Here is a 22,589-nt window from a genome sequence, read left to right on the forward strand (position 1 = left end):
CAAAAAGAGTAGCACTAACCAAAAATTCAACCATTCATAAACTTTACAGCTCCTTTGGCAAAACAAGGAAGAAGGGTTAGCTACAAATTACAATGACCCTGGGAAGTCTGACCAGGCTACACAGCAAGGTGTGATTGTGTGACTTTTGAACCTGGAATGTATGTGTATATTGCACTGTTCCTTTACTAGATTTTAAGAGGAAAAATGTGTGCTTATTCATATGGTGGCTTAGTGATTTATTACAATAGCTATTTATTATCTCAAATTACTGAGGAACCATGAGATAAAATTATTGAGGAAACTAGAGGTAATTCTTACCGTTTACTTAAAAAATAAACCCAAAGTGACATTTATGTATATATGTGAGCCACATATCAATTGCACATGCAAATTATGTTACATATCAATAAACATTGTTTTTTAGATGCACATGTTCTACATCAAACTAAATTCTTCCATCATTTTTAAGAAAATATATTTTATATTCAGATGACAATCCTGTGGATTTCTTGGTTTCTCGTTTGCTCAATTTCTCCATCCAGGAAGGCGTACTACCTTAGCTGAGACAATGGGCAAAGCAGAAATGTGGCTCATTCGGTCCTACTGGGACTTGGAGTTTCCTCGCCCAACCTTACCAAATGTTGACTATGTTGGAGGACTCCACTGCAAACCTGCTAAGCCCTTGCCCAAGGTAAATACATTTTATAATGCCTTTTCCATTTAATTTAATTTCTGGTGACAGAGATTCTTCACCTTTCATTACATTTTGCTCCCAGTGGTAGAGATCTTTAGAAAGTGGGATTAAGTATCTTGCTAACAAGAAGATTAAGTATCTTGCTAACTTTCTAACTAGGAGATCAATAAACTCAGGAAAGAATGGGATAGACATGGGGAATATTCATATCAGTGAGTTAAATTAAGTCAGTTATGGTACTTGGGTAAAGTCCTTTCCAAGCAACTATGAGGATGAAAGTTTGAATCCCAACACCCATGTAAACAATTGGGTGCCCCAGCACAGTGCTATGGCATTGGTATTGAGGACACAGAAATGGGTTGATACTGGGAGCTTGCTGGCCACTAATCTGTTAAAAATGGTGAGATTTGTGTGTGTGAAATAGTCTCAAAAACTATGTTAGAGATTGATAGAGGAAAGCATCAATTTTTAACTTTTGGTATGTAGGTACTAACACAAAGGCAGGGAACCTCCTTAGGACCCCCAGTAAACACACACACACACACACACACACACACACATTTACATACACGCACACACTAGAACATTCACATAAACACACACATATTCACACACACATGCACAAACACATGTTCAAAAGAGAGAAATTAAGTCAGTTAAACTCATCACATTAGAAACTATCAGTTATCAAAATCTATGACTAACATATATCTGAGGTAATTGTTTGATATCCAGAGAAACAACATAGATATAGTTTATCTCCAACCAGTAAATTATGAAGATCATCTTTGAAAATGCCCTATTTATACACAATATCAGAAAATTATTATATAGTATATGTTTGCGATGCAATTATGATTATTTCACAAAGAATCAAAGCATTGTATTAATCATAGTAGGAAGTTTGTGTTAACTACTACAAATGTATATACTACAACATAGATATTTCATCAAACATTAGTTAGTAATATTAAATCAGCTGTTATAGGAGAAAAGTAGAATAGCAATGGAAAAAAAATAGGATAAATCATGTAAATGAAGTTACAATTTTATGAATACTTCATATAATATGTTTGTGCTCCTGAATTTTAATTATGCCAGAGGAAAATAATTAGAATGTTTGTTGCATAATTTGTGAGTACACTTTGTATTGATTCCTGTGAAGTTCCAATATTTGACATTGCCATTTTTGTCTTCTGTATGTTTTAAATACCACTATTCTAAAAATTCCTAGAAACACTTTAATTTCTAGCTTTTTCTACAATTGGTATTTGTCATGAAGCAAATTCTCTTCACAGGAAATGGAAGACTTTGTCCAGACCTCTGGAGAGCATGGTGTTGTGGTGTTTACTCTGGGGTCATTGGTCAGGAACATGTCAGAAGAAAAGGCCAATGCAATTGCATGGGCCCTTGCCCAGATTCCACAAAAGGTAAGGTAAACTGCTCCAAGGCAGATGACTATATACTAAGACTGTGAAAGTCCTTTGAAAGGTCTGATTATAGAAATAACTATCTGAAACATTAAGTTTTAAGTAAGCTCTAATTGGCCTTAGCCAATTTAGAAATATATTCACAACAGATGCTGCAATACTACAGAAGGTGGTTTTGACTGAGAGTGACTTAAATATAAACACTGTGATCACTGTATGCACATTCTGAAATGGTGGCATGATGATGACGTTGCTATCAAGAGTCAATAGACATTGTTAAATTCTTCAGTGTCACTTATTCTATTTGTTAATTATTGAAAGTCACTGCATACATTAGAATTTTTTCAGGGAGTTATTTACTGTTCTAGAGAATAACAGTAAGCAGGAATTGAAAAGGCTTAAAATGTAGCATGACTCTGCATCCTAACTTTGGAGTAGGCCTGTTTAGTGTGCAATGAGAGGGCCATTTAAAGGAAGGGAATCCAAGGCTCACCACTCTCAATGTAAACACACTTTGGTTTATAAAAAAACTATGTTCTGGACTGCCTCAACAATATTTGTAGAAGAAATATATAAAGGAAAGATACCGATGGATACTTCTCTCACAGTAATATCTGTGCATCATAAACGAGGAAACATGGGGCTTGTATAGAACCAGTCAAAGTGAAAGTTCTACCACTCAAGGAAGAAATACAAAAGTAAGAAAGAATCCAAAGTAACCTAAACTTAAAAAAAGTTTCAGGTGACTCAATTCATAAAATATACTATGGATTCAATTTGTACAATCAAAACAGATGAAACCTAAGCATAAAGAAGGGAGGAGGGTACATAATCGCACTGAATGAAATGGAACTACTGACAATCATTACCTTGTGAGAGGGGAAGATGGTGCCCTCATTGTCTCCTGGAAGACCACATATCCAAAAATATTTGGCAAATTAGTCTTAAAGGATCCTTCTTTTAAGGACACCAAGTTGAGTGGAAAAGGAAAGGGTTGATTTAGAAAAGATTGGGATAGGAAGTGATTATGGAAAAAGTACATTATATGAAACTCCCAAAGAAATGAAATGAAAGAAAGAAATGTCAGCTACACTGAGTGTGGTCATAGTCATTATGGACAGTAGATGGAGCTCTGAGACTGTTTTCCACTGTATTGGCCTACAAAAAACATAAGTCTTTTGGAGTAAAGTTGATACAGTAGCTTTACTCTTTTGTTTAAAAATGTACACAACTCCAGAGGGAGAGGGACTTGGGAGAATGGAGCTGATAAATGAGTCAGACTAAACTCTCTTGCTATTGCCAACTTATACACAGAAATACACTGTGAGGGTAAAGAAAGGTCATGAATAAAAACCGTACAAATTCAAGCTGTATATCATCATAACGACAAGCTGTGTGTGTGGCAAAAACATGCTTTTCCACAGAGGCACACAAAGGACAGTTTAAGCATTACCTGGATAACAATAGCAAGTGGCAGTGGCTAACATGAAGTAGACCAACTCCTATCTGCTACACCTGGGAGGAGGGTAAAAACACACTCCAAAAAATGATAGGATGTGATGATGAAATTAGAACAGTTTCCTAGCCTTCCATAGTAATGTATAAATGAAATTATAAAATCCATAGAGTTCTGTAGCTCTCTTTAAAACTGATAATTACTTGGTGGTAATGTAAACAAGCAAGGATCACATCCATATAATTGTTGACATTGGGTCCTCCCCTGGTTTACTAGCTGAGCAAGAAGAGTAAGGAAAGCACTTAGTATTTTATGGCTGTAAATAAATGAACTCTAAAGATTTATCTATCATTTTGTGCTACACTACCTGTAGGAGACAATTAAGTGGTGAAAATATGTAAATTAAAAGGTAGCAAGGGACCTGCACAATACACAAAATCCTCTTTTATTTTCGATTCAAATAGCTTTAATTCTTCCTTTGCCTCTCAAGATACATAAAGAATAATCCAATGTTGTCTCTCCTTTCAGAGTTTTAAATAGATTGTTTAGGACATAATCAGGTATTCCTAAAGTGGTATGTAGATAATTAATATTCCCTAATGATTTTCAAAAGCCATTGAGCTTTGTAAAATTGTATTATCTAATAGACATTTGTGAGGGGAAGGGGGAATTGGTGCTTAGTAGATGTTCTAGAAACTAGTTGCCCCAGAGATTACACAGAATCTGGTCATTGTAAATGTTCAGGGGTAATAGTAAGCCAATTTTTATGTAACACATGTCATATATGAATTGTAGCTCCTTCTCTTTGGGGGAGACTAACATGATATCATCCATACAATGAATTATATTGAATGAAAACAAGAAAAGAAAGGACGTGACTCGTCCTAGGCATGATAGAAAGTATATTATAGATATAAGAGAGAAGATAACCAGAGTCAGGGACAAAGAAATCTGAGAAAGTCCAGAATGGTCATGGCCAGACTGAGTTATGCCTTGTGAGGTTGGTAGAGAGGGGAAAGAAGAGATAAGAAAGGGGAACCAGGTGAAGCAGCCAGGAGGCCAAATATACAAAAAAAAAAGAATGGGTAACCAAAATGGTTGGATTATATTGAGAAGAACAGTCTCCCTTGGGCTGGAGAGTTCAAGACAGGGTGCAGGGTATGCCAGCCAGGAAGGCCCTGTAATAGGTATCAACTGAGGGATACAGGGAAAACCTGGTATCCAGGTCAGCATTGAAATGTTAAACAGGCACCTCAGACATTTGTCCTGCTTTCAATCCTAACACACATGAGCCATAGGGAAGGCCTCCCTCACAGGCTCTAAAACCTTTCCTGCATTGTACTGACACATGATAGGGGATTTTGTCATGCCTTGAGGTAACACAGCCCACTTGTACCAGAGCTGAGATTCTTTATGATTGAATCAAGGAACAGAAAAAGCAAAAAATTACCTTATGAAGTATCAAAGCAACGTTTCATAAACGCAAAGTTATTAAAGGCCAATCTTTTTTCCCTTCTACATTTTTTAATTTAAGTGAGTAACACTCTTGTTTTACCTGTCAATCCCAATATCCCTTCCCTCCCCTCCTCCCCTGCCCCCAAGGAATGACCTGTCCCATCTCCTTTCTGGTTCCTAGGGAGGGTGAAAGGGCCAGTCTTTAACAATAGCTGTCTGTGAAACAAGGCTGTAAAGCTCTCATTGGCCACAGGGTGGCATTAACATTTAATAAATCAATCAACCATCTCCATTTGCCAGGTTCTTTTTTTTTTGATTATGGAACCAGGAGGATTCCGGAGGGTGGGGGGAGGGAAGGGCTCTATGGGCCCATTCTCTACTGTTTTCTGACTACCTTGTGAAGATCCACACCTTTCTTTAGAAATATGCTGTTGAGGTATACCAACAGGGTTGCTAGATATTTAGGTAATTTTGACACGGATGAAAAACCCAACCCATGCTCATTTTCTTGTCCACATGGAAATGCAGGTTCAATAATCGTTTGTAACACTTTTTCTAGTCTTTTTCATTGTGAAAACCAAAGCTTATCATCAGCAATGTAATTGTGAAGAATGGGTATCTCAGAGATGGGAATATAGTTTTCTGCATGAGCTTATTTTAGAAAGTCTCTTCCCCAAAGATTAATCACAACATGAGTAGCATAAGGCTGGAGAACTTCCATTATGCTTTCTGAGATCATACATTGCGATTTTGTAGGATTCTGTTTAATCTCGTTAGAGTTCATACTCCCAAACCCTATTGGGATTGAATTTTTCTGCCATAACAGACCATTCAGGAGGCCATTCTTCTACAGTTATAATAAAAATATAGGAATTAATCCTATAAACATTTTTCTTCTTGTTTTTAAATCCAATAATGGTTCATCATTTCCTTTAGTAAGGGACTTAAGATAAAAATCTTATTTGTACTACTGAACCCTCTCTCATAAAGCACATTTCTATGTGAAGGGAGTATAGAAACAATAATAATAACTGCATTTTTTTCTCCCACTTGAAATGGCCAATTAGTAGGCACAGTGATCATGACAGCAGTTGCCCCTGTATAATCATCATCAATGACTCCTGTATGAACAAAGATTCCTTTCAAGGACAAACTATTGCAAACCAGTAGAAGTCCATCTGTTTGAGGCAGTATCCTGTGTGTAACTTAAAAGGACACAGAAGAGAGGAAATGGCAATGCTTTAGAGCAAGGACAACCAATGGCAGCACTTCCTTGATAACAGCTTGTAACAAAAGAATAGACAGATTACAATCTGAAGCTGGCATAAATGTTATTGCTTTAGATTTAAACCCTCATATTTTGTGGGGTCTTTAGGGAACCCCTCAACATGTTACTCTGTTTGTTAACTGGCATAGTTATTGTTGCCCGGCAATGTATTGTCATCCTTATCATATTTAGATCAGCATCTCTTAACCCAATATTTTTCCATCTTGCATATAGGCCATAAGCCAGGAGCTCATTGATTCTGAGCAGTGTTGCAAAGACAGTTTATATTTTTTCTTTAAGTGGCCACTTTGCTAAAATCTGTTTTTGTACAGCATAGATTTCTGTAGCAGCTAATTTTGCTCCATGTTTATAGATCTCTAGATTTCTACATAACTTTGGAAAGTCTATAACATTTTCTCTTTTTGAGGTTTGATTAATCCTTGGCAATCTTGACTAGCATTATCAAAAGCTGTTTTTAATAATTCATGAATTTGTTCCCCTTTTACTTGTTGTCCAATAGCATCATTGAGTTTCCCATGAAACTAACATAAGGCTCAGAGGGACTTTGTATATTTTTTACATAACTAGACCCAAATTCAGATTCCATATCAATTTTAATTCAGGCAGTGAAAGATGGATACATCAATAATATATGTGTGATAATGCAGGAGGCATATTGTGCAGCTAATAATCCGTTGATAACGATCTTCCAATCCTTGTCAGCATTTCATAAGTGACATTTGTAAGATTATCCTTCAGTCCTAACTATAGAACTTTTTAGTGGACTTTATCAGCAAGCGACACCTGCCGCTTAAGTGATTTGAAAGTGCCAGGATACATTTTAACAATTACATGAGAATCATATGGAAACTATTGCACATTATTGTTGCAGTCAGAAAGATAACCATAACTTCATATAACAGTGGATCCATAAAGCAAGAGCCTTCTTGAAATCTTTCATTATATCCATGTCTAGCCTCTAGTAAATATTTTCAATTTTTTGAAATCTCACTGGTAATACTAAGCTCAGTTCAGGAGGCCAGCGAGAAATTGCTAAATGAATTCGTTTTCCCTGCCATGCCCTGGCTTGTCTATGTTGTAAAGTTAGCTTATTTGTAGGCTTTTCTAAATCCTCAGAGTGAATTCAAGATTAGATAGATTGGCAGATTCCTCAACCCATGATTCAGTATAATCTAAGGCAATACAGGAAATATATATAAAGTCGATTCCAATAAGGGAGCTGAGGGAGCCATCACTGCATTGTTGCCAAGGGTGCTGTTTTACTTTTGATTTTACCTACACTCTCTCTGTCTCTCTCTCTCTCGTCTCTCTCTCTTTCTCTCTCCCTTCTCCCTGCTCTCTCTCTCTCCCCCCTATTTTACCCATTTTACAATGTGATCATCTAGTTTATAATCATGCAAAGAATTAGTCACATCTTCCTCATGATGAATAACCTTTTTATCCTCCTTACATATTCTATGAATAGTCCAAATCAATGCATAAGTGACCCAAAATCTAATAGGGATGTACTCCCCTAATTTATATGCCTTTTCAATATTCCTTCAGACTCTCTCCCATACTTCTTCATCTGAAGTGCCTTCTTCTGGAAACTAGGGATAATGATCACAAGCAATTTGTTTGTAGTCTAATAGTTGAGATTTTGATACTTGTCCTTTCTTAAAAAAAAAAAAAAAAAATACAAAGCCTTGATATACTGCAGTCTTCCCTGGTTTCTGCAGCATTTTTCGCAGTCACATCGTTCTATGAGGCCAGGCCATGTTCTATCATGTAGCCAACTTCAGCTCTTTGTGAAGGAGTCAATGTAAAGCTAAAGAGAATGTTGGTCTTGAGAGAATGCAGCCAATAAATGAGAGAGAATAAAGTCTCATGTGATAGCCAACTTTATCAAAGAATCAAACAGTGTATACTCTGAGGCTTAAGAAAGGTCATATGAGTAAAGATCACATGAATTGAAGCCATATACAATCACAAGGACAAGCCACATGTGACAAAACACAGAAACAAATGTGTTTTTCTATAGAGGCTCTCTGAGCTAGGTTTTTATTGCTGAGAAAAGAGATCATGACCATGACAACTCTTCTGAAGAAAACAATTAATTGTGGTGGATCTCTTACAGTTTCAGGAGGGTCAGTCCATTACCATCATGAAGGGGAGTATAGCTGCATGAAGGCAAATATGATGTTGGAGCCGGGAATGCTACATCTTGCAGGCAACAGGAAGTCTATTGAAAGGCACACACAGGGAAGCTTGAGCAAAAGAGACCTCAAAGCCCACACTCACAGTGACATACTTGCTCCAACATGGCCACAACTCCTAATAGTGCCACTTCCTTAGTAGGCCATTTTCTTTGCAACCACTACAGAGGCACACAAAGGACAGTTTAAACATTATCAGGGTAACAATAGCAAGCAGTAGTAGTTAAACTGAAGTGGTTAACAGACTCCTCTCTGCTACACCTGGGAAGAGGATGAGAATACATTCCAAGAAAAATCTTGTGTTTTGAAGAAATTGAGGTCACAAGTCTCTTGTCCTGTTTTCTTAGAGTGTTCTCTCAAATACTCAGATTTCTCCTCATGTTATTCCAAACCTGGACCATGATGTAAATCTACACTATTCAATGTTACTCCTGAGGTGGGTCAAATGACTGACTCCACATTTCTATTGGCCACCATTATGGCATTGTTTCAGAAAACTCCAGACATAAGAGAATTGTGGATCAAAAATAATTGTCATGAATAAATAAAGAAAAAAACTTGAAATTCATTAAAAATAACATGTGACAAGTGAATAAAAGTAAACTCTAAGCATTTAAAATATATATAATACTAAGGGCTGGAGAGATGGCTCAGCTGTTAAAGGCTAGGTTCACAACCAAAAATATAAAATATAATATTAAAATTAGACTATTACAACTATCAAGATATATTTATCAAAAATAAAAATTATTAGTAATGTGCCACACTTTTCTGTTCATTTCTATCCCCAAGCCCCCTCATATCCATGCTGTCTTTCAGATTCATAGCATCATTTTTCATTAATGTTGTTATTTACACATATGTGTACTTATGTACATTTAAATTCTAAATATAACCTGTTCAACCTGTATAATGTTAAACTGGAATCTAGCAATAAAGATTATCTTTAACAGGTTCTTTGGAGATTTGATGGCAAAACACCAGACACCTTAGGACCCAATACCAGAATCTACAAATGGCTTCCCCAGAATGACCTTCTAGGTAAGACTCTGGAAAATGAACCTATACTCCTTGACTTCAAAATCCTCTATATTACAGATAGTGGATGTATTATTTATTTAAGATAACAATTTCTGATATACACTTGGCCTTTTTTAACTCCTATTTTTCACTTATCTACCATGTAGTACATGTGATCAACTGGAAATCGGTATTTCATAGTTTAAGTCTCAAGTCACAAGTAAATTTGCAAGATGTTTCTCTGTAAATTTAGTTTATTCTCATTCTGAGTTAGGAAACCATTTTACTGAAGTTATGAGTATAAGAATAGAAGGAGTTCTTCTAATGGGGAAGGAAGGAAAACTGTAGTCATGATTTAAGCTAACTTATTAAATCCAATTAATAAACAAAGAATCTTCATATAGAAAATTTTTCTTTCAGTTCCTCACAGTGTACATTTCTAATTACATTACTAGAACTGCTAATAAATCTGAATTCATCTTATTCTAGGTCATCCGAAAACCAAAGCCTTTGTAACTCATGGTGGAGCTAATGGCATCTATGAGGCAATTCATTTTGGAATCCCTATGATTGGCATTCCATTGTTTGGAGAACAGCATGATAACATTGCGAACATGGTGGCCAAAGGAGCAGCTGTTGCATTAAATTTCAAAGCAATGACAAGGTCAGATTTGCTCAACGCACTGGAGGCAGTCATAGATAATCCTTCGTGAGTATACCCTTTTTAAATGTGTATTCATTATTTATTTTTCATTCCTTATGCTTCTTATTGAAGGTCAAAAGAGCAATAATTATGTGGGAGTCAAAAATAATAGTAGATACAGAGACCAATTAGGGCATGATTAAGTGTCATGGGTTTTTCTCTCTTTTTGTCATTTTTTTTTTTATTTCCACATTACACTTTATGTTTCTTTTTTTATGTAAATCAGACTGGTCCAAAATGTGCAACCCTTCTACTTCATCCCCCAAACTGGTTGGCCAACGGGCATATGCCATCAGCTCTCACTTCTTTTTTATTCTCAACTCTTTTAGTAAAGTAAATAATCAGAGCTTTTAGGACTGTACAAAACTTAAATACCCAACAAGTGACGTAAAATAAATGTTGTGAGTGGTACCAGATGTATTACACCTAGAAGCTATAGGAAAACATCACAACAGAGAAACTTGGGTGTTATAAAAGAGATATGTAACCTTTATGAAAGTTGTAACCTTCTGTATTGAAGTAACAGAGATATTAACATAAAAGTAAGTGTATGGCTAAATGCTTAAATATGCTGTTTGTTTTAGGATAGGTTCAAATAGTGAAAACCTATTAGAATAAAGCATATGAATATGACCATCATTATTTTTCTTTGATTTAAAAAATCAATTTGGAAGCTCTTTCCTGAAAAAGATTATTTCTCTCCCACTCTCAGCATTACTCAAGTGTCTATAATAATTTTATTTAGAGTTGAGACAAGAGTGAGATTGACTTCTTTCCATGTTACCATGACAGTTTCATCCTTATCCAGCACTTGTTTAGGGTCTTATGTTGTTGAGAATAACTATTGGTATCACCATTATTAAGATCTTGTTTAGATATCCATATTGCTGAGACTTCATGAGTATAGCTTATCAAAGATGCAGCTTCACAGCAGATATCTTGGTTACATGACTTTTGAAATCTTTCAATCCTCACTTCTATGATGCACCATGAAAGCTAGTTTTTACGTAAGTGACTTTCAAATCAGTTCTACCTCAAAGGTCTCTGGGCTGTTTCTGAATTCCATGCTCTTTCAGCAATACAAACTTACCTTCCAAATGTGGAGAATAAACTACATCAATGGACTTTACATTTCAGGAGTCTCTTTGACAGACCTGGACAACATCTTAAAAGAGGTTTTCTCATGTCTGGCATTGGGGTTTATGTTAGGTGATCTTTGTCTCTTAGATGGAGCACGATCAGTCCAGATGAAAAAGATCATTAACACCATATATGTATATTTATACATGGAACTGCAAGTGTTATGGGGGATTTGGATAAATTGTTAATAGTACAACTTTTGTGGCTTTTTCTGCCATTCTTATTGTTAGCTTATGGTTTTCTGTTCTTTGGTATTAATTTCCCTCTCCCTTCCCTAAGGATCCTCCCCCTCTTCCCATTTTCCCACCAGATAAGTTGTATGCTAAATTTTAAGTAAAAGTAATATGCATACTAAGAAATGGGCTAAATTATTTAATGAGAAGAAATACATGATTCTCTGTTTGCTTAGTAAGTTTAAGACAGTAAGTTACCGTTATTACAATTGCTACTTCTGCAACATCAAACTGACATTATGGTCTGTGTTACCCTTCTTTAAATACTCATCAATAATTATTTCAATGTTGGAATAAAATTTTTACAATTCTTCTAAAATTACAAAGACAGCAAAAAGTGAATATCAATGATCATAGCAAAAATTAGGCTTGAAAATGACTCCGTGGGTAAGAAAAATAAGATCTACTCTATCAGAGGACCAGGATTCTGTTCCCTAAACCCATGTCAGGTGGTTACAAACATCTGAAAGTTTTTCTTCAGTGTATCTCATAACATACACAGACACACACACACACACTCACACAAACACACACTCACTTAAAAATAGTAGTAAAAATTTGTTGTGGTTATACTTTATAATAAGAATGATATAATTAATAAAAATCCCAGTATACAGTAAGAGCGAAGAAAGCTACCTTTCCTATCTGCTTTACTGAATACCTGATAACCTAGATGAAAAATACATAAAAGCAAAGGGAAGCAGCTATTAGAGCTAATTAATAAGAACCAGGACACTTGTCATTCTAACCACTAAACACTGATAGATTTCCATAGAAGTGTTATCTCAATCTTTGTCAACTTTATACAGATATATACCACCATGGAGACTTGAGAGGGATCTGCCTTCTATTTATACATCCTGACACTAGTATACATTTTGAACATATAATGTATTAATAGTTGCTTATGGGTAACTGAAGCCTTATATACTGAAATAAGATGTAATTTTGATATTTTGTATATAAGGTTTAGCTGTCTCTAAACTCTAGGAATATTTGATCTTACAGTTTTTTTTTTAGATGCTTATCCTTGCATACTCAAGGACCTCACACATACCTTGAATATCTTTCTAGTCATGAACATAAAGCATAATTCATTTTCCTGCTATGTTTGTGTCATTTTCTTTACTATCTACTTTACATAAAATTCTGCATGTGAATTTTTCATCCATTATATAAGCTGATGTCCATTTTACTTATTTCAGCTATAAAGAGAATGCAAGGTGGTTATCAACCATTCACCATGACCAGCCCATGAAGCCTCTGGACAGAGCCACCTTCTGGATTGAATTTGTCATGCGCCACAAAGGAGCCAAGCACCTGAGGCCACTTGCATACAACCTCACCTGGTACCAGTACCACTCTCTGGATGTGATTGGATTCCTACTGGCCTGTGTGGTATCCATAGCTGTCCTTGCCATAAAATCCAGTTTATTTGTTTATCAAAAGTTTGTAAAGATGGGAAAGAAAATGAAGAATGAGTAGAGGTCACTGAGAATGTACTACATGAACTAAATTTTGGCATCATTCTGATTGATGAACTGACTACTAAACATTAACTGATTACTTGATCAAGGCATATCTTCTTTGGACGGAGGAAACAGGAGGGGGAATAATGGAATTATATTATAATCTCAAAAATAAAAGATACAATAAAGAGAAAAAAGCTGAGTAAGCTGTTCCTCCACACAGATCCTCTACAATGTGTGCATCAGTACTGCCTCCTGATTCCTGCCTTTTCCCCTGACCTGCTTTTCCTGGGTAATACACAGAGAGGTGTGAGATGAAACAAACCCTCACCTTCATCAAATGAAAATGAAAATGTAAAAATCTCAAACAAAAGAGGACCCTGGCCCTGGGTCACGGCAAATGCCACTATGATGAACAGATATGTGATGGACAAAAGAGAGAGAGAGGAGTGGGAGCTGTTTGTCCACTATGAAGAGGCAGAACTGGAGATCTGCAGGGAGCAAGAAATTGCCTGATGGGAGAGGCCTACACTGCCATCTGAGGCTAGGTGATATCTGGACCTGGGGTGCTTCTGAGAGCCATGTCTGGGTCCATGGGCCTTCTGGAGCTAGGGTCTGTGTCAGTGTCCATGCAGATGAGGATCTCTCACTCTGGTCTACTTTTGAGGCCATGTTTTCATCTCAGTACTGTGCTGAGCCAGTCAAACCCCTCACCAGCCACTACAGCATCAGCGATGACATGAACACAGAAAAGATGGCCCTGCCCATTTCCTTGGCAGTGTGGGAGAACTGGCCCTAGTGGTTTGGCACAGGAGAGCTTGACTGGTCACCACTTGCTGGCCTCAGCACTAGGGAGAGCTGGCTCTGCATGGTGTGGAAGAGCTGGCTTCATGACTTAGTGTGCGTGGGAGCTGGTGCTGCCCCTCATGTGTACAGTGCAGGAGACCTGGCACTGGAGGCATGGGTGTGGAAGAGTTGGCCCTGATGGTGTGGGCACAGTAGAGGCAGCCCACCACTTATCTGGGCATCATGGGAGAGCTGACCCTAGTGACATGGGCAAGGTAGAGGGGGTGGGCTGACCAACTAAGCTACCACCTAGGCCCATATCCAGGGCTTTTAGCTGGCCCACCCCACCAAAACCATCTGTGAGCTGCTAGAGTTGATGGAGTGGCTGCTCCTACAGAACCAAAGTTGCAGGATCTCCATGACTCAGGGCTACGATAGACTATCCCACAGGAGTCTCATTGAGGATTCATTACCAATAAAGTAAGATAAGCTAGATGTTACAAAGCAGACCAATGCCTCATTGCAATGAACATTTGCAAGTAACTTGTTTGTATAAAAGAACACACCTTGAGATACATTGCCACTTCTACAATGAGACATTTTTTGTGGTTTTTATTTTCTATGTTATTATGGAGGGGAGGTTACAAGGCTGGAGAGCAGATGTGCAAGGACCGGAAAATGAGTGGGATTGGGTGTTTGATGTGAAATTCACAAAAAAATCAATAAAAAAATGTGGAAAAAATCAAACAAAGGAATATCCTTATTCTGTTATGGAATAATAGTGTGAAAAAAAATAGAAACAAGTAATGGTCTCAATCTGACTTCCCTCTCATATACCTAAGAATCATGTCCACAGCTACATGCACAACTACATGTGTATGAAAGTTATTTCAACAATTACTTAAAAAACTGAAAAAAAAATCATATATCTTATCTTAATACTATCCTACTGTTGATTGCCTCAGAACAAAGAAGACAGGCAATGTTAAGGGGAATTGTTTTATGTCTTTATTTATAACAAATAAAATATGATCTAAAATTCCTGATGTACTCCTATACATCTACTGTGGCATATTTGGAGTCTAACACCTGGTCAGTTTTGACAGTTGTACCTTAAAAATTACTGATATTGGAAATGATTTTATTTTATACAATTTACATAAAATCAGCTAAACAAAAATATGGAGGATGTTCATCAAAGATCAAAAGAGTAGAATTGACACCAAGATTATGAAATATCTAACATGTAGGACTTCTTAAAGCCTTACATATCTGATAGCCATATTCTCATCACTTGGGATTTAGACTGGTGTGTTATATATACATATTGGAACTCATGTGAACAATAAGAATGGTTATGCCTCATACTGTCAGCCTATACAGTCAAGCTATGCTTAGAGGTTATGTAGTTTCCATGACATAGTACACATTATCAGGAAACATCAGCCATGGCAAAGTATTGACTAAATTATATGGCAAATTTTTGCATTATATCTTCAATATCATTACCAACAGCATAATGCAAAATTCTATTGGCTTCCTAGGATTAATACAAATCCTATACCTTATTAGGAAGAATTGTTGATAACAGGAACATACCCAAACATAATAAAAGGCAATATACAGTAAACCAACAGCCAATATCAAACTGAATTGAGAGAAGCTTAAGGTGATTCCTCTAATATCAGGAACAAGTCAAGGCTGCCCACTCTCTCCATTTCTCTTCAATATTGTACTTGACCTAGTTAAAGCAACAAGACAACAAAATGAGATCAAGGGGATACAAATTGGAAAGGAGAGAGTAAAACTCCCTATTTGCCCATGATATGATAGTTTACATAAGTGATCCGAAAACCTCAACAAGGGAACTCCTACAGCTGATAAACTCATTCGGTAAATTAGCAAGATACAAGACTAACTAAAATAAATAAATAAATAAAAGTAGCCCTACAATATACAGATGATAAAAAGGTTGAGAAAGAAATCAGACAAACACCCTTTACAATAGCCACAAACACCAAAGTATCTTGAGGTAATGTTTACCAAACCAGTTAAAGATCTATATAGCAAGAAATTTGTGGGAAGCCACAGCCCCAAGGTGGTGCCTGGCTGGATGCTAGGTAGTCAGATCTTAGCTGTAAACAAGCCTTATTTCGAAGTCCTTGATGGATCTGGTGTGCTTCTTCCTTCTGTGGCCTTATCTGGAATCTCCAAATGGCATGATCTGATTGGGCAGTGAGCGCATATTTAAAAGCTTGCTGGGGCTGGAAGGAGAAGAAGCTCCTTAATGTACAAGGTTCCTGAATAAACTGCTTGAAGAAGAGTTGTGGTCGTGTTTTCTTGCTGGCCAAGGTAGATGCCACAAGTGGTGGCCCGTACAGGGATCCTCTCTCAGTGGGTGAGCGGCTCAGAACTTCCTGCAGTCAGGGCAGTCGACTGGTAAGTCCAAGGTAAGGTGGGACCAACTTAAGGACCTCGGTAAAGAGGCAATAAGGTCTCTGGTGAGGAGCAATAAAGTTCCAGGTGTGGACAAAGCAGAAGGAACCCAAAGTGAAAGTATGGGAAATACAACATGGTGGCCAGTTTTCCTTCCTCTTCAAGAGCTGTTACAATCCAAGGGGCTGAAGTTAAAGAAGAGTGCTCTAGAGAGATTCCTCCGGGAGGTTGAGACAGTCACTTCCTGGTAGGCTGTTTCTGGAAATTTAACAATCAGTTGCTGGGACAAGCTTGAGAAAGACCTAGACTTTGCCTGGGAACAGGGAACATAGAGACCAGGGACAAGACCGAAGTGGAGGCTTGTTTGCAGCAGCTTAGAGGATCAAAGGTGCTGCAAGGCTGTCGAAAAGGGGCAAGAAGTGTTAAAACAGTTGAAAGAAGAGCACTCCATGAAGTCAGATAAGGAAAGCTCCAGGGAAAGTCTAGAGGAAAGTAGCTCAGAATCAGAAGAGGAACTAGAAATGTTGGTAAAGAAAATGGAGAAATCATCTTTGGGAAAGCACTCTGAGTCCTGCAAGGTGGAGCCTACCACTCCGGGACCACCCCCTTCTCCATACAATGTAACTTCTTTGTTAGATGATCCTGGAGGGTGGTCTTTCTGCCCAGAGATCTGGAAGGAGGTTAAACATGAATTTTGTTATCCCGTCTTTCAGAATAATGCAGGGCAGCACTATTATGAATATCTTGATTTTAAAACAGTTAAAGCACTTGCGGAGTCTCTCCGCACCTATGGGGTAAATGCTGCTTTTACAGTGGCGCAAATTCAATCCCTTACTGGACTCTGTATGACTCCAAGTGATTGGATGAAGGATTGGCCTCCTGCTTGGTCTGTTCAAGAATCCTCTCAAACTTTACAGGGCTTGGGGTATGCTAAAGTTCCCAGTGTAAGTGCCCGGGAGCTGGCTTGGAAAGATACTGAAGGCTACTCTGGAAGCATACAACCTTAAGTCTTAGAGTTACCAGTCACTTTTTGGGGTGGAGACCTGTGGAAGGGGATGGGATATAGACTTACTAATGAAGGCAAATATTCCCCTATGGCACAAGGTATGATGCAGGCCATGGGTCACCATCCCTCTTATGGGCTAAGAAAGTATTTGCAAGGCCAGAGATCCCTAATTCAGGCCAAGCCTCATTCCCCTAGACAGGGCTTGGGTTTTTCCTAGGGGCTGTTGAGGACATTATTCCCATTACCTGGAATACAGAGGAGCCAGTCTGAGTACCTCAATGTCCTCTCTCTTCTGAAAAGCTTGCTGCAGCTAAATCTTTAGTTCGAGAACAATTAAAATTAGGACATATTCAGCCTTCTGTTTCACTCTGGAATATATCCATTTTTGTGATAAAGAAAAAGGCGGGGAAATGGAGGTTGTTGCATGATTTAAGAGCCATAAATAAGCAAATGCAAGTTATGGGGCCTAGGCAGCGTGGCTTACCTTTACTGTCAGCTTTACCCAAGGATTGGTCCCTTATAGCAATGGACATTAAGGACTGTTTCTTTTCCATCCTATTGTGTGCTAAAGATAGTGTTAGATTTGCTTTTACCTTGCCTTCTGTTAACCATGAAGAACCTAATCTGTGCTATGAATGGGTAGTGCTGTCCCAGGGCATGGCTAATAGCCCCACTATGTGTCAGCTTTTTGTGAGTCGTGCCATTGTTCCAATTAGAGAAAGATATCCTGAGGTATGATGTGTACATTATATGGATGACATTTTAATGGCCAGTAACGGCTTGAAATTACTACACAAGGTATATGGAGAGTTGTTAAAGATCCTAGAGAACAAGGGGCTATATATATATATATATATATATATATATATATATATATATATATATATCCCCAGAAAAGGTACAACAGGGCAATATTATTGATTACTTGGGAGCCAAGATATATAAGGACTGTGTAGTGCCTCAGAAAATTACTTTAAGATTAGATATCTTGCAAACCTTAAACGATTTTCAAAAATTGTTAGAAGATATAAACTGGAATCGGCCATTTTTGAAGCTTTCCAATTAAGAATTGAGACCCTTATATGATATATTAATTGGCAACCCTGATTTAAATTCTCCTTGGGTGTTAACTGATGAGGCCAGAGTGACATTGCAAAAGGTGGAACAAGGGCTGAGTATGTCCTCTTTTATCCCATGCATCCCCGATCAACCCATTTGGCTTTGTATCCTGGCAACTGTGTGTCAACCCACAGGAGTATTATGGCAAGGGGCGTCATTGCTATGGATCCATCCCAAAAGTTCAGTGACTAAGTCTGTAGAGCATTATCCAACCAGCGTTGCTAGTCTAGGTTTGATGGGGATTCAGCAATGTTTACAATTTTTTGGATGTCAGCGTGAAATGCTTAAGGAACATCCTGTTATTTTCCCAAAAGTTACCTGTAAAGTACCCATTGTGGGTTCAGTAACCATTTTTACAGATGGTTCTAAGACTGGGTGCAGCACGTATGTATTGGAGAAGCTGCTCCAATTATCTGTCAATTTATGCCAGGCTCGCCTCAAATAGTGGAGTTTCAAATAGTGTTAGAGGTTTTTAGGAAAGTTTCTGAAGCCTTCAACTTAATTTCTGATTCCAATTATGTTGTTAATTTGGTTAAAGATTTGGAGTAGCTGGAAAAATAAAAACTAACAGCCCTATTCAGCCACATGTAACTCAGCTACAAGAGATCATTTGGAAACCTTCGTAACTCTTTTATATCCAACATATTAGAGCGCATACTGGATTGCCTGGATCAATTAGTGAGAAAAATGAATTAGTGGATAAGTGTACCCAGATGCACTTTATATTTGCCTCTCTCCCAATAGATAGAGCTCAGCAATTTCATTCTCAATTTCATGTTAATTCGAAGACTTTGCAGAATCTCTTCTGGATATCCTGCTCAGCCGCTCCCGATATAGTTAAAGCTTGTAAAAATTGTGTAGTGTATTTACATCCGCCTACTTGGGAGGTTAATCCCAAAGGATTGGCCCCTCTTAGAATATGGCAGATGGATGTTACTCATATTGCTGAATTTGGCACATTACGTATGTGCATGACTCTGTGGATACATGCTCAGGAGTGATACATGCTACTCCTTTAAATGGAGAAAAGGCAAAAAAAATGTAATTACCCACTGCTTAGAAGCTTGGGCTGTGTGGTGTATGCCGCAGCAATTAAAGACTGATAATGGACTAACATATACTGTTGCATCTTTCTCTGCATTTTGTAAGCAAATCCAGATAGATTTGAGACATGGTCTTCCCTACAACCCACAAGGTCAAGGCATTGTTGAACAAGCTCACCAAACTTTGAAGGGATGCTTAATAAAACAAAAAGGGGGAATAGGCCAAGGCCGCACCCCCAAAGAGAGAATATCTCTAGCTCTGCTGACTCTTAATTTTTTTTCAATTGGATGTGGATGGACGCTCAGCTGCTGATCGCCATCACAGTGTCCTCTCCATTGATAAGGGATTTGTAAAATGGAAAGATGTCATTTCTGGACTATGTAAGGGTCCTTACCCTGTGTTATCATGGGCGAAAGGGTCTGTTTCTGTTTACCCACAGGATCAGTCAGAACCTTTGTGGATTCCTGAAACACTGACCAGGAGAGTTCCTGCCTCTGAAGATGGTGAGGTCCACGAGCAGAGTGATGCACCTGATGCTGACGATCATGATGGTGGTACTGGTCAACAAGATGGAAACGGATCCACGATGGGGGATCCTGTCAGTGTTTCCTAAACCCATGCCAATTAGGCATTCTGCCCAAGATTTTCCCAGATTTTTTAGTAGAAATTTAAGTTTAAATTTACCTTTTCTGCCTTCAGATAAGGATATTAGTCCTGTAGAGGGAAATGTTAGTTTTGCCCTGGGAGGGATGCTTATCCTAGTCAGTCTCATTGCTTTATGGTATATCAGCAAGATGAGGGTTACACAGCAGAGAAGTAATGCCATGATTACATAAGCCTTCTCAGCCCTGGAGTCAGGGCAATCACCTCAGGCTTGGTTAACTGTACTTAAAAGCTAAGTAGTCATCACGCTCAGGATGAGAGAAGTAATACTGTACTTGAGGCCAGCTATTATCGGCTTTATGGAGGGCAAGTCTGATTGCATATGGGTTGGTATCGTAATCCCAATTCTGAGGAAAGATACTGGACTGGTGTGGCACCAGCTTGTCTGATAACTGGGCGTGGGGCCATTCCAATATCCCTTGTTCATCAGAGATCAGACCTCTCCCCTTGCCTGTTGTGTTTTAAACAAAAAAGGGGGAACTGTGGGAAGCCACAGCCCCAAGGCGGTGCCTGGCTGGATGCCAGGTAGTCTGAGCTTAGCTGTAAACAAGCCAGCCCCAAGGTGGTACCTGGCTGGATGCCAGGTAGTCTGAACTTAGCTGTAAACAAGTCCTATTTGGAAGTGCTTGATGAATCTGGAATGCTTCCTCCTTCTGTGGCCTATCCGGGATCTCCAGGTGGCATGAGCTGATTGGGCAGTGAGTGCATATTTAAGAGCTTGCTGGGGCTGGGTGGAGCAGAAGCTGATGTACAAGGTTCCTGAATAAACTGCTTGAAGAAAAGTCGTGGTCGTGTTTCCTTGCAGGTCGAGGTAGACACGACAAACTCTGTGTCTTTAAAGAAATAAATCAAAGAAGACACCAGAAAATGGAAAGATCTCCCATTCTCTTGGATAGGTAGGATAGACATAGTTAAAAATGGCAATCTTGCCAAAAACAATCTGCAGATTCAATGCAATCCCCATCAAAGTCCCAGCACGATTCTTCATTGACCTTGAAAGGATAATAATCAATTTATATGGAAAAACAAAAGATCCAGGATAGCCAAAACAACTTTGTACAACATGGAAAATTCAGGAGGCATCACCATCCCAACTTCAAACTCTATTATAGAGCTATAGTCCTGAAAACAGCTTGGTATTGGCACAAATATAGACATGTAGAACAATGGATTCGAAACAAAAATCTTCATATTAACCCACACCCCTACGAACACCTGATTTTTACAAAACATCTAATATGATACAATGGAATTAGGAAAGCATCTTCAACAAATGGTGCTGGCCCAACTAGATGATAGTGTGTAGAAGACTGCAGATAGACACATGTCTATCATCATGCACAAAACTCAAGTCCAAATAGATCAAAGACCTCAACCACACTGAACTTCTTAGAAGTGAAAGTGAGAGATACCCTTGAACAAATTGGTGCATCCTGAAAATAACACCAGTAGCACAGACCCTGAGATTTACAATACATAAATGGGACCTCCTCAAACTTAGAATCTTCTGTGAGGCTAAGGACATAGTTGACAAGATGAAACAGCAGCCCACAGACTGGGAAAATATCTTTACCAACCTCACATCTGACAAAGGGCTGATATCCAAAATATACAAAGAACTCAAGAAACTAGTCACCAAAACACGAAATAACCCTAATAAAAAGTAGGGTACAGAACTGTATAAAGAATTCTCAACAGAGCAATTTCAAATGGCTGAAAGACACTTAAGAAAGTGCTCAACATCCTTAGCCATCAGAGAAATGCAAATCAAAACAACTCAAAAGGATCATCTTACTCCTGTCAAAATGGCTTAAATCAGAAACACCAATGACAGTTTATGCTGGTGGGAGTGCAAACTTGTACAGCCATATGGCAGTTCCTCAATGAAATGGGAATTAGTCTACCATAGGAGCCAGCAATCCCACTCTTAGTGATATACCCAAATGATCCACATCCATGCAACAAAGACATCTGTTCAACTATGTTTGTAGCAGCATTATTTGTAATAGCAAAAACCTGGAAGCAACCTAGATGCCCCTTGACTGAAGAATGGATAAAGAAGACATGGTACATTTGCCCAATGGAATACTACTCATTGGACAAAAACAATGGAATCTTGTAATTCACAGCAAATGATTAAAACTTGAAGGAACCAACCTGAGTGAGGTAACCCACTCACAAAAAGAGGAACATGGTATGTACTCGCTCATATATGAATTTTAGACATAGAACAAAGGATCACCAGCCTATAATTCACACTGCCAGAGAAACTAGGATACAAGTAGGATTCTAAGAGATTAATACAAGGTCCCTCACAGAAGAGGAAAGACCAAGAAATCTTGAGCATATTGGAAGTGGGTTGGGTGGCAGTGAGTGGAAATGGAGTTAGGAGAAAGAGAAGGGAAGGAGAGGAGAACATATGGGACTAGGAAGATTGAGTCAGGGGACAAAT

General features: G+C 38.2%; 1 protein-coding gene across 1 annotated transcript in view; it reads left to right on the forward strand.

Annotated features, from left to right (window-relative positions):
* Positions 1-13,227, forward strand: part of LOC127232465 (uncharacterized) — a 58,317-nt gene extending 45,090 nt beyond the window's left edge. Inside the window, exons 12-16 of the mRNA XM_051198598.1 lie at positions 543-691; positions 1,993-2,124; positions 9,472-9,559; positions 10,028-10,247; positions 12,820-13,227. Of these exons, the coding sequence (XP_051054555.1) occupies positions 543-691; positions 1,993-2,124; positions 9,472-9,559; positions 10,028-10,247; positions 12,820-13,099 (869 nt within the window). The 3' untranslated portion in view covers positions 13,100-13,227. The remainder of the gene's footprint in view (positions 1-542; positions 692-1,992; positions 2,125-9,471; positions 9,560-10,027; positions 10,248-12,819) is intronic.
* Positions 13,228-22,589: the final 9,362 nt, after the last annotated feature.

Source organism: Phodopus roborovskii, unplaced genomic scaffold (assembly GCF_943737965.1).
Source record: "Phodopus roborovskii unplaced genomic scaffold, PHOROB, whole genome shotgun sequence".
Taxonomy (NCBI): domain Eukaryota; kingdom Metazoa; phylum Chordata; class Mammalia; order Rodentia; family Cricetidae; genus Phodopus; species Phodopus roborovskii.